A 16,895-nucleotide genomic window follows, 5' to 3' on the forward strand; every position below is an offset into this window, starting at 1 on the left:
TCCCTAACAATATTCAATTCTATGCCCTAACTAGTGTATCAAAATAAGTCCCCAGCTGTCTAAAACTAGTATTACAGCCAAACCAAGAGAGACAAGGTAAAGAGAGGTCCAGCCCAGTCGGGCCAGAACTCTCCCTAACCGGATCGGGCTGTATGCCAAGTCTCCCTTTAGTTTTATTATATTCTTGATTATATGATAGATAAATCTGAAACTATGTGACTAACTACTACTCCCTAACAATATACAGCACTTTATGAAAGACTCCATGCACTGGATGCACTTCATTAGCTCATTTTGCACATTAGCACTGTTTTTTCATTAGTAAAGTTTGTTATAGTTTTATTAATCATTTCTGTCTGTTTTTCTTTTTTCCTGGTATGATGTAGCCTACTGTATGTCTAGTTATAACTTGTATTTTGTAAAACTGTTATAAAGAAATGACTGGTAAACTATAGAGATTTTCAACTTGAGATAATGTAGTTTGATGCAGCATGGTAAAATGTAGGTATTCTACAACAGGGAGGTGCTGAAGGAGGACGAATCCGGCTCACTAAAAGCCACAGTGGAAGAGATCCTGTTCCAGTCCAAAAGGAAAAGGTGTGTATGTGTGGGTGCAGGTTATCTAACAAATACACAAACATGAGAATGATTAGTTAGTATTCTTAAGACTCTTCTATTTTCCTAGACACTTTGTTATATTTTAATTGAGCCCTTTTTTTCTCGGTAAGTACATGTTAAAACAATCTGTATTGCACTTTTTAAATGCATTTTTCTTTTCATGCTCTTCCTCTAAAATCAATGTTTGTACTAATACATTGTCTGTGGTGTGTTTTCCTGTATGCATTTTTTTTATATACATTTCATAGAGTGATAGAGAGCCATGGACAAGTAAGGCTTGGAATGGTGAGTAAGTTCTGCCTATTTCATTTTGAATCTTTTTACTCAATCAATTCATTTGTCATAAATCCAGCTACAGTGGTTTTGTGGCTTGCACGTGTAAGAGTTAGTAGGGACGTCAGTATGGGCTTAATTAGTGGATGCCATTGAAAAGTTGAATTATAGCAATAATGTATAAGGGTTTGAAATATAATAATTAGGGCTGTCAGAATTAACACAATAGTAAAAAGTAAACGAAAATTCATTTTAAGGCTACAAAATATTTTGATTAACGGACACAAGTTATTTTATATGGGTTAGGGGTGCTCCGTAGTTTGGGAAATCAGAAAGCGATGCAGCTGTACATTGTGGATAGCCAGCAGAATCAAACCTCCTTGAACAGAAATGGATAAAGAACACAGTGAGATGGCCTGCCTTGCACGCAAGTACTTCCGTACCATGGGAGAGGTTATTTTCACTGTCTGGGAAGAAGTGAGTTGCCCTCATTATAAACTTCCTTTTAGGATACAGTTACTGTAGAGTTATATCCTGTTGTTCTTTTTTCCTGTTTACAAACAAAAAAATTTGATTGGGGCTATAGCAAATTGAAGGGAATAATATTTTGTGAGAGAAAAGGAAAAAAAAAATCTTAAGTAAGTAAAACATATCCGAGTTTAATGCAAGTCAAATAAAAACAGTGTGTGGAAAGTTGATATTAGTAAAATAAAATTTCCTGTTTAAAAATGTATCTATACCAGATACTGTAAATACATGTGCTGTAGATGCGGCACCTCTATGTGGTGATTGACTGTTCAAGAAGTATGGAAGACCAGGACTTGAAACCAAACCGCCTCACCTCTACTGTAAAGGTAAATTTTGTAGCAGACCCATCACGCTGTTTATCAGCAACCATTTGGTATGACAAGCTCTGCAGCACTATCTCCTTTCTTCTTTCCTCTTCAGCTGTTGGAAACCTTTGTTGATGAGTATTTTGACCAAAACCCCATCAGTCAGGTATGTTTATACAATCATGAGTTCTATCCCTGTTTTACGCTTGCATTTAAATCCCTTCAGCTCTTGTTTAAACACGGCAGGTTCATGTGAGTTTACTGGAAAACATTTTTTTGTCTTGTATAAAGGTACTGTATTGAGTGTAGTAATGTTGTAAGTACGGAGGAAGTGAAGGGTTCCCGGACCTGTCGCTGCACTGGCAACTAATTTTAGCCATGGTGCCAATACAATTGTCAATTAAGACCAATTTTTAAGTGATCCTGAGATGAATGTGTAATAAAAATATTCATTATTTGTTACTGTAGTATGATTAGTTACATTTAACAGGTTCTTATGTTCCTGATTCCACCCTGAGTATTATAGTCCATGTGAGGTAAAAGTAGATGATGGCTACCAAGTGCCAAAACCTTCAAGAAGGTAGATGACAGCAGATTCTAAACAGATTGATTTTCCAAGACTGTAACTACATTGAACTACATTGCATGCCGTTTCTCTGCTCGTGTTTTTGCCCCATCGTCGTTGTTTGTGACGTTTTTTTTTGCTTCTGGTGGCGTCCCTACTTGTTGGTGGCGCTGAATCATCACTGGTTTATGTGCGCCAGGCACTGTTCGATATCTGGGCTTCTTTCGGGAGGTATTCCAGCGTCGAAGGTTGAGATGGTGCTGCTTCTCCACTCTTACTGGCTGTGGTGCCGGAGGAGCTTCGCCGCTGGGAGTTAACTTTCCTGCTTCAGGCGAGACCTTGCAGTAGACGTTTGCGTGCTCGCGGTACACATTCTGGCAAGCGTGTGAAGTTGAGGACTTTGTTGAGAGGGACTGGTATGGACCCGATTGTTGGTATGCCGGCTGGCTACAATCATCTGGATTTGGTGCTTCGGTGGCGGTGTGTTCAACCTGTTTGTCCGGGGCGTCCGGAGTCCGATCAGCTGTTTCAGCCCTGTTGGATTGACAGGAGGCGGTGCAGAGGAGGCGGGGTGTGTGTGGATAACCTGCATATAATGGACTGCAATTCATCGCCGGTTGACGGAGAAATAAAAAACCAGATGGCTCTTCTGAACGTTCGGTCATTGTCTAACAAGACATTTGTTCTTCGTGACTTCTTTATTTCCCACGCTCTAGACTTTGTTTATAACTGAGAAGTGGATGCGCGAGGCTGATGTATCGCCCTTGATTGATCTTTGTCCTCTTAACACCAGTTTTCTCAACGCTCCGAGACTTTCTGGAAGAGGAGGGGGGATTGTCTCACTTTTTATGGACAATTTTAAGTTCAAACAGATTGTCAACTGTGATCCTCATTCTAGCTTTGAATCGCAGCTTTTTACTATAATCAAACCTTCCGTGGTTTTGATTGCTGTATTATATCGTCCACCTAAGTATAATGACAACTTTATTTCTGAGTGGGCTGACTTTTTATCTAGATTTGTTTTTCATTATGAGAGGATTTTAATTGTTGGCAATTTTAATATCCATATTTGCTGTGACAATAAGCCATTAGTTAAAGACTTTTTAAACGTTAGTCTTTTAGTTTCACACAATTTGTGTCTGAACCTACACATCAGTAAGGTCATACATTGGATTTAGTTCTAAGTTATGGTTTGTTTGTGTCTTGTTAACAATATCCATGTCTTACCGATTTCCAATCACTCGCTGCTATTATTTGACATATTTATCCCCAATTAATTTGGTATAGGGAAAATGGTGCAACAGACAGGGTTATCTCGTTATATTAGCACTAATGCTTTACTATACATTTATATATTTGTCAGCAAAGGATTTTATGATGTATTTTTATGAGAGTTGAGGACATCCGCACTGCGATACCCCAGTAAGATGTTGGGAGATTAGACTGCGCTATCACAGGATCACCTTTTATAGGACAGGGCCTTTCTGAGTTTGAGCCAATTTTTTGGGCTGAATTAACTCAAATTGTTACTATTGCAAGAGGCACCACTTGCTCCCTGGATCCCTTGCCTGCCTTGGTTGTTAAAGAATTATGGCCAACATTAGGATTGTATGTCTTAATTGTTCTAACCTTTCACTCTCCACACAAGTTTTTCCGGCTTTCTTCAAATTTGCAGTGGTTAAACCATTATTGAAGAAACCAAATTTGGATATTATCTCGTTGCAAAATGATAGACCAGTCTCTAATTTTGCCTTCCTATCAAAAGTCTTTGAGAAAGTTGTCTCGAATCAGCTTTTAAAATATTTGTCATGTAATAATCTTTTTGAGTTGCTGCAGTCTGCCTTTCGAGCAAAACATTCTACTGAAACAGCACTCACAAAGCCGGAAAATGATCTGCTACTTGCTGCTAACTCAGATTTAACATCTGTCCTTTGGTTATTGGATCTTAGTTCGGCTTTTGATACTGTGGACCACTGGATTTTATTGGATAGAATCGAGAATTACTTCGGCATCTCTGGCCAGGTGCTTAAGTGGTTGAGATCCTACCTTTCAGAAAGATCTCAGTGTGTGTTTTATAGCAACACATTTTCTGATCCTTCCCCACTTCAGCATAGGGTTCCACAGGGTTCAGTCCTTGGTCCCCTGTTGTTTTCATTATATTTAGCTCCACTGGGTCAGATCATTTGTTCTTTTGGGATTGCTTTTCATTGCTATGCTGATGATGTACAAATATATATGCCAGTTATTGCAGGAAATGCATACGATTTGGTTAAGCTGTCGACTTGCTTGGCTGTTGTGAGAAGCTGGTTATCAGCAAACTTCCTGCTACTCAATTCAGCCAAAACTGAGATGATAACTATAGGACCACCTAGATTAAGTAATTTTCACAAGACAATTTCACTCTGTCCCTTGATGATTTGATCATTAAGTGCAAGGACAACGAAGCTTAAGACTTACTTATTCACCGCTGCGTATGAGTCCTAAATGCTAATTTATCTTTGATATATTTGTATAGTGTTATTTACTTTTTACTGTCTCAATTTTAAATATTTTTGTACTGTTTGTATTTAAAGTGTATTCTTGCTGTAAAGCACTTTGATGGAAAGCGCTCTATGAATAAATGTATTATTAGTACATTAATTCAATTCTATTCAATTCTATTTATATAACGCCTAGCAGCCTACACAACATACACTCAGAGGTACAGACAGTAACGGCAATGTTGCCATAGAAAGAGCGAATAATGGGACAGATATTCATAGTTATGTGTATGATAATAATCAATTCAACATAACTGAGTTATCTCGAGACACTTAGCGTAGCAGGATGTAACATGCCATCGCATAACGTGTAGCGGGACCATGGCGACAGCTCCAAGTATGATTTTGGAGCCTCCCTGATCAAAGGAAACAAAATGTTAATGATAATAATAATAGTAATAATAGCAATAGGACTAGTAACAATAATTGTAGCAGAGGGTGTCAAGCAGGAACAAGGAGTCAGAAGGTGACTTGCAACCACAGATCCAGACTCCACATCTCCAGAGCCAGAAACACCTGCAGGAAGTGATAGGAGGAGAGAGGAGAGGGGCGAGAGAGCACAAGACTACGGGAAAGGGAAGAAGTCGAGTTAGTAACATGCAATAATAGGATGAGGTTTTATACAGATGGAGAGAAGGAGGGAAGTCTCCCGGCAGTTTAGGCCCATAACGGCATACTATAGGTTTGTTGAGGACTCTCCTGAGCCAGCCCGAACTATAAGCTTTATCAAAGAGGAAAATCTTAATTATTAAGATTATATCAACAATGCACTAAATCAGAACCAAAAAAGTCAAATCTTAATAACCAATTGCATATCTCAAGGTATTAGGTGTCAATTGCCAGTATTTTAAATTGGATTATATAGATAATCCAATAATCACTTGTATCTCATAAAGGTCTCAAAACCATAATTAGCAACAAGACAGACATCAGAGTAGCTGGTTGTTCACTAGTTAGCTCTCCAACAAGCAGACATACATTATCTTAACATCAAATTAGGTCTGTCTGGAGTAATTTTGTCTGATAACAAAGACATAGAACGTGACTAGTAATGTAGAATTTGTTGCAATGGGGAAGTTTAAACATAGTTTGGTAGTGGATCTTCACCATTGCCAGTTGCCTAACAACATGTGTTATGTGTCCTCAGCTAGGCATTATCACCACGAAGAATAAAAGGGCTGAGAAGCTTACTGATCTGGCAGGTGAGAATGCAAGGCTTGAGGGATGTAACGGTAAACCACGGTAAAAAAATGTTGAAGATAACAATTAACGTTTTCATTTAAAAAAAATTCTTGGTATTCAGTTTGCATTAGGGCAATTTGCTAGCAAGTTGCAATTGCCTGTTAACAGACTAGCGTTGTGGAGCCACCTGCTTAGCTATTAAAGGTGTATTACACTGTTTGCTCAGTTGTGGATACGTGTGCTGTAATACATGTGGCTTATTTTGAGTTTGTGTTACTGAAATAATATATATTACATTAATGTAATTCTTAGTAATTTTTCTTGTTATGCTGGTGGCTATAACGTTTAGTTTTTGGTAATTCATGTTCATAGTAAGTCAGATGCCTATTAATGCATTAGTGCATTATTAGTTGCTTATATTTCAGAACCACATTCAACCTCACATGTAATATCAATTACTGTGGTATGTTCAAATAAATCTTACTGATTCCTGATCTCTGATTCAAGTTCTTACTGGACACCCTACAGCGGGCCAGTGTTTCAATAGTTTTTACAAGTCTTTTGCCTATAGTTATGTAATATAATAAACACCGTTACACCTTTTGAAACTATTTCAGTTTGTGTAGATCTATCAGTGCTTTCTGAACATATTGAACACACTTTTAAAAATAACGGGATAATATCGAAAATGTCATAATTTTGGCCACTATTACTGTGAGGTTAAATTTTTATACCTTTACATCCCTACAACGCGCCACCCTTTCTTGTAATGCTTATGGCCTTAACCGTTCCTGCTTCAAATGCTCACTTTGGGGCTTACCCCCTTCAATTTACCCAGCAATTGATGTGTTGTCTTCTTTCACCACCAGGAAATCCAAAGAAGCACACTGCTGCTCTGAAGAAAGCAGTGGACACTGTGTGTGTAGGAGAGCCATCCATATACAACTCTCTCAATCTGGCCGTACAGACCCTCAAGTAGGTCTTGCAGGTTTTTATGTTCTATACGTTCTACATTGGTTCCTTTTTAATATTAATGAATGTCCCATATCCGGTGTCTGTCTTTGTATGAAGGAACATGCCTGGACATACAAGCCGGGAGATCCTGATAATCCTCAGCAGCCTTACAACATGTGACCCAGCCAACATCTGTGAGCTGATTAAGGTGAAGTCACACCTTGAACCCTTAACTATGGCTACACAGTCATAGTCATAGTTGAAATGCGTTCAGCTGCTGAGCTTACTGAGTATTTGGTATTTAAATTACTAGTGAAGTGCCCGTTTTAAACATGCCAGTTGGAATTGGATGATTGCTTGGCCTTCTGTATTGCTGCTTCTAGCTTTCTTCAAAACCATTGTACATTGTGTGTACGAAATAACTTACAGAAGGACCCCAAAGCACGTAATATGCAACTGTAGGCCTATACTACCGATTTACTGTGTGCTTGTACTTCAGAGGAAAACATGCATTTACCCGACAGAGTGTTGCAGATTTAGATTCTACTCACAAAATATCACAATTCAATTACGAAGCATTAAACAGTCATTCAAACATCCAGAATTAATGCTATGTGAGATGAAAATCTCCACCTTAAAGTACATTGTGCTGAGTGATAATCCATTTGTTTTTACTTACTAAACATTTGACAAGCAGAACTTGCACTGTTTGGTCGGGGACGGTTTTATATAGTATAATTAAAGTGCCTTGTAAAAGTGTGTTATCTTGTAATTTGTGTTTTATAAAACTCAACCTATACCACGTTGCAGGTTGCATGATTGGGCTTTTGTTCATGCAAAGACACACCTTGTCCGCTTTTTTCCGGAAGCAGTCACACATCGTTGTAGTTTTAGGTGACGTGGCACTGGCGGTAGAAGCAGGGAACCCAGCTGAGCAGCACGCAGAATGGCCGGAAAACTGTGCGCAACAGAACAGTATACTGGAGAACCCCAACCTGTAACAAATGTTGCAGTGAGGCTCAATCAGTTGAGGCTTGGCTGCGGCTCATGTAGAGGTTCACTGTCTTCCCTATTTCATCATTTGCATGTAGGGTAGACAGCAATGAGTTTTCGGCGGTCAGTACATCAGTAGGTGAACAGCAATCAATGAGCCTTGTAGGTATTCAACAACTCCCCACTCCCTCTGCTGTACTAAGCATGCGCTGGTGCTTTACTGCACATGTGTGAGGACACACGCTGCTCCAATGCTCCAAAAGAAATCTAAGAAAATACTGTGTTCCTTTTTTGTCAGACCCTAAAGTCTCTAAAGGTCCGGGTGTCTGTAATTGGCCTGTCAGCAGAGGTCAGGGTGTGTACAGTATTGACCAGGGAGACGGGCGGCTCGTACCACGTTATCCTGGATGAGAACCACTTCAAAGAGCTGCTAATGCTGCATGTCAAACCTCCTCCAGCCAGCTCCTCATCTGAATGCTCTTTAATACGCATGGGTCAGTATTCAGATGTGGTTATATCTTTCTCCATCTTTGGTAAAGAATCAGCTCCTCTTCTGTGTTTTAAACTAACTGGAAACAAAACACATAAGACCAAGACAGACACACCAAGTGGTAAAAACAAAAATGTAACAGCACTTATGAACTGGCTGTAAGGTTGGCTTAACAAACCGGCATTTTGATGCCATCACAGACCTTGGACTGTCTCTTACAAAGTGGGTAAACATGTCAAAGAGAAATTTGTATTCCGTTTGTTCTCCAAGTTTCTTACATGTGACTTTTGTAGGCATAGAATATCAATGTGAGGGCAAAGTGATACATTTACAAATTATTTTAATTGCAGGGTTCCAAATTTGAAATCCCACTGGTAACATGGTGAAACCCCTGGTTTTTCTTCTTGAACAATAAGGCTGGAAATATAATATAATTTTCTTAAGGCCAACAAATCCCATGCGTTCCATCATTACCACAAAACCACACACACACACACACTATAGTTTATCTTTGCTCAATCCAAAATGGATATACTCCACTAAATACTAAGCACAAAATGTGGATTGCTGCGCCACTAAAAATAATCCTAAACAAATGTACTATTTTCTCCTATTTTTTAAAAACTATTTGCCTAGCTGTTTTAGTAAATTACGGAATTGGCTAGAATTTTAAGTAATTTGTTTGAAAAAGCTAAAGGTTTGGAGCAAAGCACTTTTGAACTATGAACAGTCCCTCCCCTTTTTCCTATTAGACAATTTTTTTTCTTCTTCCATGAAATACATTCATTCTTGTTACTCATCAAAACATTAAGAAATTGAATGACTATAAAAGTACCTGTTGAATATTTTTCCCACACACACTTCTCAGGTTTTCCTCAGCACACCATCACCTCTCTGACTGACCAGGATGCCAAGCCTTCATTCAGCATGTCGTAAGTTGAAAACTGTGATTTAAACCTTGTGGCCAGAACTGTCAGCAGCCAATGTGTATTAATAATAATATAAACTCTATTAATCCCGCAAGGGGAAATTATTTCACTCTGTTGTTATTACACACAGGCCTGAATTACACACACCTGCTCATCTGCTATATCTATAAATGCACTTAACGGAGAAATGTCAGAGTGGACTGCCCATGGAAAGGTGCCCAGAGCAGTTGGGCGTTTGGTGCTCTTTGCAATGAGCTGCTTCTGGTGTGTGTCTTCCAGTCATCTGGACAGCAGCAGTGGTCCTGGTCTGTCTCTGGGAGGATACTTCTGCCCGCAGTGCCACGCCAAGTACACAGAGCTTCCCGTTGAGTGTAAAGTCTGTGGTATGTGGGATGGAAGAATTCTGTATATTTGTGTGTGTAGAGTATGTCATTGTAAGATTAGAGGAAACTTTGATGAATTTTCTTGAGGTGTCAAAAAAGTACAGTAGCTCTTTTTTGGTGTTTTTAAAATGCTGCATTTAAACCAATTGAAGTAGCTTTGACTGGTGTGTGTGGTGTGTTTTCTCAAAGGTTTGACTCTGGTGTCGGCTCCCCATCTCGCCAGATCTTTCCACCACCTCTTCCCCCTCCAAGCCTTTACAGAGAGTCCTGTGGAGGAGTTTCAAGAAGACAGGTGGCTCTGACACACTCATACAATCACACACAGATACTGTGCCGCTGTGTATCTAAACTTGTTTTGATTTGCTTTCAGGTTCTGTCAAGCGTGTCAAGGGGAGCTGAAAGATAAAAGTGTAAGTACAGTTGCTGAGTGTATGTCTGGATCTGTAGAGGCCTTTTAGATGGTACTAACTGTTAAATAGCTCCTGTAACTCTAAAGGATCTTTTCCAAGTCTTAATAAATGATGCGGATGTGTATCAGTTATATCCAACCAGTGATACAGTACATGTAACCCAGGGTGTACGTCTTCAGTTACCAAAGGGTACTGGGGGGTTGGACAGATAATAAAAAAAAAAAAAGGATTACAAATTAGTATTATGTTTTTGGGTATTTCATGTCTTTATTCTAATAACAACAGTAACGCTAGTACCAGCTAATGACTGTGGACGAATGACTGTGGACGAATGACTGGATACAACGGAAGCTAGCAATGGGTAATGACATGTAGGTTCCTGGGCAGTTGTCAACCATGAATGTTGCTTTTCCGTTGTCTTTGTTTTAATGCCTTGACATGGAAGTCTAATAAACTATTAGGTATTTACTAGGAAGGCAAGGTTTCTTAGAGACACCATTGTCTTGCATTATAGGAACTGAAAGATCCAGTATTTTGGAGCTCTCTTGGCCTCCACTGCTTAAAATTTGACTTTACTTTTTTAAGTCTGTCTTATGAGTCCCCCAACTATGTGTAACTGCAATAAAAAATTGTTGGATGGATTAATATAGATTAGGACTGTTTCATTATTTTGTATTCTTTACACATTTCTTTTTGTCACAGAACATGTGTTCATTAATCTTGTGTTAAAAATATTAGTGGTGTTGAAATAAATTAGCTTGTTAGCTCGTTATGAACGTATTACTTTTGACAGCCCTAATATATACATTTTAACATTAAATGTGAAAAAGTGTACTGCATTCATTGCAACTGTACTCCCATTATCCATCTTGATTTATCTGTTCTTCCTCCCTCTCTGTGTCTGTCTCTAGATATTCACCTGTCCATCATGTTGCAGTGTGTTCTGTGTGGAGTGTGATCTCTTCATCCATGACTTGCTACACTGCTGCCCATGCTGCATTCACAGTCAGAACGCTCCCTGAAGCTGAGAGGCTAACTTTCAGACAGAGACTAAAATAAACTTGGTGGTGGTCATGTGATCTTTTGACTCATCATCCATCCTAACAGGGTTGTGCACCTCTGATAGAATAGATCTGATGCACACAGGCTGTGAATCATCCAGATTGTCACATTTCAAAGTTCTTGAAGCTTGCCACAAAATATTGGTCCGTTTCAGTAGATCCATATCGTTTAAAGGTGAAAGCAGCTTCTTGCTAAAGACAGTGCTGAGTTGGATTTAAATTTCTGTCTGCTCTGAGAACTGCATCTGAGCCACTTTACGACTGCTTTTAAATCACAACGCTTTATATGAGCCTAAAATGGTTTGTGTGCATTGTTTAAACACATTTTTGTACCACAGTTCCGGTTACTCAATGGTTCCGTTTGTGATATGACAGTTATAATAAAAAAAAACTTTTGAGTGAGACATTTCATGTATGGTTTCAAAGTTGGCCTTTATCCAATAACTCAGATGCTGCTTTCAAATAACTACTCTTGCATTTGCTTTGCTAAATTTAGGGTAAGAGGCTAAATTTATGGTAGGACTGTTCACAGTAGATACATTTTCATAAAGCAAGCATATTATCTACTTCAATGTTGACAAGAGTATCAAATACTTGACAAATACACTTTTAAGGTAGATTTTGAACAGATAAAATTAGTCTGATTAATAGTGATAAATCAGTACTTGTATGTTGTCACATTAAGCCTAATATTGGTAAAGTAATGTTGGATATACAGTTATTTCAACAGAGTTTCCGACTAAAGGAAAAATTGATAATGGAAGCACTGCTATGAGGGTTTCTGGACAATATTTGTCATTGTTTTCAATTATATTTATAGTGTCAAATCATTCAACAATTGTGTCATTGTGATTGTATGGGTGACAATAATGGGAATTGTTGGGTTTCTGTAAATAACATCGAGTATGGTCTGACTGCTCTTTTATGAAAAGCGCAATGGAAACTTTTTAAATAGTAGGCCACGCTGTTTTGTTGTGTTATTAGTGTCCAATAATAAGTGTAGATGCATTTGCATAAAGCAAGCATATTATCTACTTCAATGTTGACAAGAGTATTAAGTACTTGACAAATACACCTTTAAGGTACATTTTGAACACACAATTAGTCTTATTAATAGCAAGGAACTACCCTCACGTTATTTATTTATTCATGTTATTTGTTTGAGAATATTCATCCATTCATCCATCTTCATCCGCTTATCCGGCATCGGGTCGCGGGGGCAGCAGCTCCAGTAGGGGACCCCAAACTTCCCTTTCCCGAGCCACATCAACCAGCTCCGACTCGGGGATCCCTAGGCGTTCCCAGGCCAGGTTGGAGATATAATCTCTCCACCTAGTCCTGGGTCTTCCCCGAGGCCTCCTCCCACCTGCACGTGTCTGGAACACATCCCTAGGGAGGCGCCCAGGAGGCATCCTTACCAGATGCCCGAACCACCTCAACTAGCTCCTTTCAACGCAAAGGAGAAGCGGCTCTACTCCGAGCTCCTCTCGGATGACTGAGCTTCTCACCCTATCTCTAAGGGAGACGCCATCCACCCTCCTGAGGAAACCCATTTCGGCCACTTGTACCCTTGATCTCGTTATTTCTGTCATGACCCAGCCTTCATGACCATAGGTGAGGATGGGAACGAAAATTGCCCGGTAGATCGAAAGCTTTGCCTTCTGGCTCAGCTCTCTTTTTGTCACAACGGTGCGATAAACGGAATGTAATACCGCACCGGCTGCTCCAATTCTCCGACCAATCTCACACTCCATGGTCCCCTCACTCGTGAACAAGACCCCAAGGTACTTAAACTCCTTCACTTGAGGTAAGGACTCACTCCCTACCTGGAGAAAGCACTCCATCGGTTTCCTGCTGAGAACCAAGGCCTCAGATTTAGAGGTGCTGTTCCACGACCAGGACGGAATCCGCATTGTTGGTCTTCAATCCGAGGTTCGACTATCGGCCGAACCCTTCTTTCCAGCACCTTGGACTTTACCAGGGAGGCCGAGAAGTGTGATACCCCTGTAATTGGCACACACCCTCCGGTCCCCCTTTTTGAAGAGGGGAACCACAACCCCGGTCTGCAGCTCCTTAGGCACCGTCCCAGACTTCCACGCAATGTTAAAGAGGCGTGTCAATCCAGATTCCCCTCCACACCCAGAGCTTTGAGCATTTCTGGACGGATCTCATCAATCCCTGGGGCTTTGCCGCTGTGGAGTTGTTTGACTACCTCAGCGACCTCCACCAGGGTAATTGACGACAATCCCCCATCATCCTCCAGCTCTGCCTCCACCACAGAGGGCGCGTCAGCTGGATTTAGGAATTCCTCAAAGTGCTCCTTCCACCGCTCTATAACCTCCCCAGTTGAGGTCAACAACGTCCCATCCTTACTGTATACAGCTTGGATGAGTCCCCGCTTACCCCTCTTGAGGTAGCGAACGGTTTTCCAGAAGCACCTTGGTGCCGACCGAAAGTCCTTCTCCATGTCTTCTCCGAACTTCTCCCACACCCGCTGCTTTGCCTCTGTCACGGCAGAGGCTGCAGCCCTTCGGGCCCGTCGGTACCTTGCAACTGCCTCCGGAGTCCTCCTGGATAACATATCCCGGAAGGACTCCTTCTTCAGTCGGACGGCTTCCCTGACCACCGGTGTCAACCAGGGTGTCCGTGGGTTACCGCCCCTTGAGGCACCTAAGGCCCTTAGCCCACAGCTCAGCGGGTTTGTTGCTGAGTGGGGAAAATCTGTTAGAAACGCTAACAGACTGGTGGCGGTCCGACGCCTTGGAAAGCTTACGACTGTCTCGTCCTCGTCCTCGCACAGTCACCCAGGCACTATGACCTGGCTGCCCAGGAGATGCCGGGGGACGGCTACCAGAGGCTAACTCAGGCCAGCCCGCGCCGACTACCGAGGGGGGGTTAGCCACAGTAACTAACGACTGATCTGTCACGGTGCGGAAACGGACTTCTAACTCACTAAGCCTCGCCTCCATGTCCAAAAATAAACTACACTTGTTACACACGCCATTGCCGTTAAAGAATGCAGAATAAGAATAAGTGAATAAGTGTTTAGCGGACAGTTAGCCGCTGTAATCATCGATCATTGTGTAGGCATCCAAGGCTCTGCACTTCAATGGTTTAGCTCCTAAACTCCTCCGCTGCTAAGGCAAATAGGAGCTTCTCTGATATGATTGGTGACCTCTCCTCGTCACCTTCTCACCTGCGTCCTCTCTCTTGTGGGGTACCTCAGGGTTAAATTCTTGGCCACATCCTGTTATCCTCATATATGTTGCTTTTAGGGGCTATAATACAACCAGTCATTTTATTTTTATGCAGATGATTTGCTAATTTGAATGAAGATAAAACTGAGGGTCTTTAATACTTCATGCATGCCAAACAGCCCATCTTTGAGTTTGGGACTTCTGGCTTCATACACTAAGCCAGTTGTCAAAAATGTGGGGATTACATTGGATTGCAGCAGGAAATTGGACAACCAATGCTGTTAGAATGAGCTTTTTCTAGCTTTGTCTCCTGGCTAAAGTTGAGCCTTTCCTTAACAGGCTTGAACTACAAGAGGTGATTCATGCTTTTATTAGTTTAAGGTTGGATTACTGTTATGGTCTTTATGTTGTTCAAACCTCCATCTCACGACTTCAACCTGTGCAAAATGCTGCTGCTCGCTTTTTAACAAATACATCTAGACGTGGACACATCCGCCACTCCCGTTCTTTACACCCTACATTGGCTCCTTATGTGTTTAGAATCAATTTCAAGATTTTATTGTTTGTTTTCAAGGCCTTATTTGGCCTGTCCCTGGTGCATTTGTCCGAGATTTTAACCGTGCCTGAGCGCAACCGGTAGACTGGCTATCACCAGACCAAGCCCAGCTCAATAGATTTGAGATTGAACATTGGTCTGGGGAGCACGCTCTGTATTTTCTCTGCACAAGAGAATTGACCAATGGGCGTAGTTCAAATGATTCTGTACGCAATTGGAAAAGCCTTCAAACAATCAGACCAACGATCCAGGTGACATAGAAGCGAGAGCGGCATCAACGGGTTTGCTGTGCTTCAGTTGGGTTCAGTTGCCGCTATGTTGAATGTAAACAAGAAGCTGCTGGGCTGCTTCTCCATTGTCATTGTGTTAAACCCACCAATAGATTTTTGTGATTAATTCCCGCAAAATTGTAAGCTAAAGCAGGAGAATTAAACATGCAGGTTTCCAGACCGACCTGCTGGGCGAAATCCAATCTAATGCATCAGCAGCTGGTCTATGTTGGGTTCTACTATCCAAAAAGTTGAGATTCTGTACAAGAAGGCACTTAAGACTTTAGATAAAAGCCTTTCTCTTATCACTGCCACATCTTAGAGAAATTTACCTAACTGAGCTTTGATCATTTTTGTAAATTTTCCTCAATGTGCCTAATTGTTATGTGACCTTGTATGCGATGAAAACGTTGTAGCCTTTGTCAATGTCAACAAAGATACTTAAGATGTAATCTGCTCTATCAAAAAGCTGTAATGATCATTTAGAATATGTTTATGCACTGGTAAAAGGCAGCAGAAGATTTTGATTTGATTTATTTGTCATTGCAGGGATATTTCTGCACTGTTCAGAGAAACATTTTATATTTTGAACTATGCTTTTGTGATGGAATAACAGCATGTCCAGTGCTACCTGTGAACATGACTAAATCCATTAGTGGCTTGTATTAACGCATTCAAGGACATTTGTCCCAATCAAACCATGACAGAGTTGTACAGATTATAAAAAATACTGCCATTATTTCAAACTACACAGCCATAAAGTTAGGAAACTCACAAGAGACGGATTTAAAGAAGAATGGTAAAAAAATGGGTTGAGCAGAGGCCGAGCTATTTTGTAGTTGCTTGTGTAGGTCAAGCTCCAAAATTGGTTGATTCCTATATTTCTTATGATGCAATCAATAGTTTAGCTTTACATTTAAAATCAACTGCACCTGTCTGGTAATTAATTAGTACTTTCCAATCTCCAGTGGTGGCAAGTAATTTAGTACGTGTATGCTATTTAATTTAGTACTATACATCTCTGAGGGATTTTTTATGTTGTACAATTATGGTAACCCTATACAGAAAAATAATTCTGTATGTAATTGTTTTTTTTTAAATTACAGTAAAGCTGGAACCATTCACGGTCCCTTGAAAGGGAGGACATTTCCTCTGAGCATTCTTCAATGAGGGCTCTTTTTCCTCCTTACAAAATGTGTGAGTATGTGCGTAAGCAACAACAGGCACAATGCTGAATAATTTGATATTAGGATCCTGACCCACTTCAATATAAACACAAATAAAACACATTCCTCTTTCTTAGTTGAAGGGAGCTCTGAGCTACCAATGTCAGTGTCACTGTTTCCACACAGATCTATGCTTAAACCATGCAAACTAACATTTACGCGTGGATGTTAATACATATATATATATATATATATATATATATATATATATATATATATATATATATATATATATATATATATATATATATATATATATATATATATATATATATATATATATATATATATATACACACACACACACACACACACAGTCCATATAAACTTATATAAATAATTTGTTAATACTCTTAACAACAAAATATAAAACTTACTCAGATCATACCTACGCCCAAATGATAAAGACTTGGCTG

At 40.2% G+C, this 16,895-nt stretch overlaps 1 protein-coding gene across 4 annotated transcripts in view; it reads left to right on the plus strand.

Annotated features, from left to right (window-relative positions):
- gtf2h2 (general transcription factor IIH, polypeptide 2) overlaps positions 1 to 11,524 on the plus strand; it is a 13,158-nt gene extending 1,634 nt beyond the window's left edge. For all 4 annotated transcript variants that reach the window (XM_034871912.1, XM_034871911.1, XM_034871913.1 and 1 more), the window contains exons 3-15: positions 520 to 597; positions 867 to 903; positions 1,659 to 1,745; positions 1,840 to 1,890; positions 5,977 to 6,031; positions 6,881 to 6,986; positions 7,083 to 7,173; positions 8,257 to 8,452; positions 9,317 to 9,380; positions 9,657 to 9,760; positions 9,950 to 10,052; positions 10,131 to 10,170; positions 11,082 to 11,524. In XM_034871912.1, the coding sequence (XP_034727803.1) occupies positions 520 to 597; positions 867 to 903; positions 1,659 to 1,745; positions 1,840 to 1,890; positions 5,977 to 6,031; positions 6,881 to 6,986; positions 7,083 to 7,173; positions 8,257 to 8,452; positions 9,317 to 9,380; positions 9,657 to 9,760; positions 9,950 to 10,052; positions 10,131 to 10,170; positions 11,082 to 11,192 (1,123 nt within the window). In that variant the 3' untranslated portion in view covers positions 11,193 to 11,524. The remainder of the gene's footprint in view (positions 1 to 519; positions 598 to 866; positions 904 to 1,658; positions 1,746 to 1,839; positions 1,891 to 5,976; positions 6,032 to 6,880; positions 6,987 to 7,082; positions 7,174 to 8,256; positions 8,453 to 9,316; positions 9,381 to 9,656; positions 9,761 to 9,949; positions 10,053 to 10,130; positions 10,171 to 11,081) is intronic.
- The last annotated feature ends 5,371 nt before the right edge of the window (positions 11,525 to 16,895 follow it).

This window comes from Etheostoma cragini, chromosome 5 (genome assembly GCF_013103735.1).
Source record: "Etheostoma cragini isolate CJK2018 chromosome 5, CSU_Ecrag_1.0, whole genome shotgun sequence".
NCBI classification, from domain to species: Eukaryota; Metazoa; Chordata; class Actinopteri; order Perciformes; family Percidae; genus Etheostoma; species Etheostoma cragini.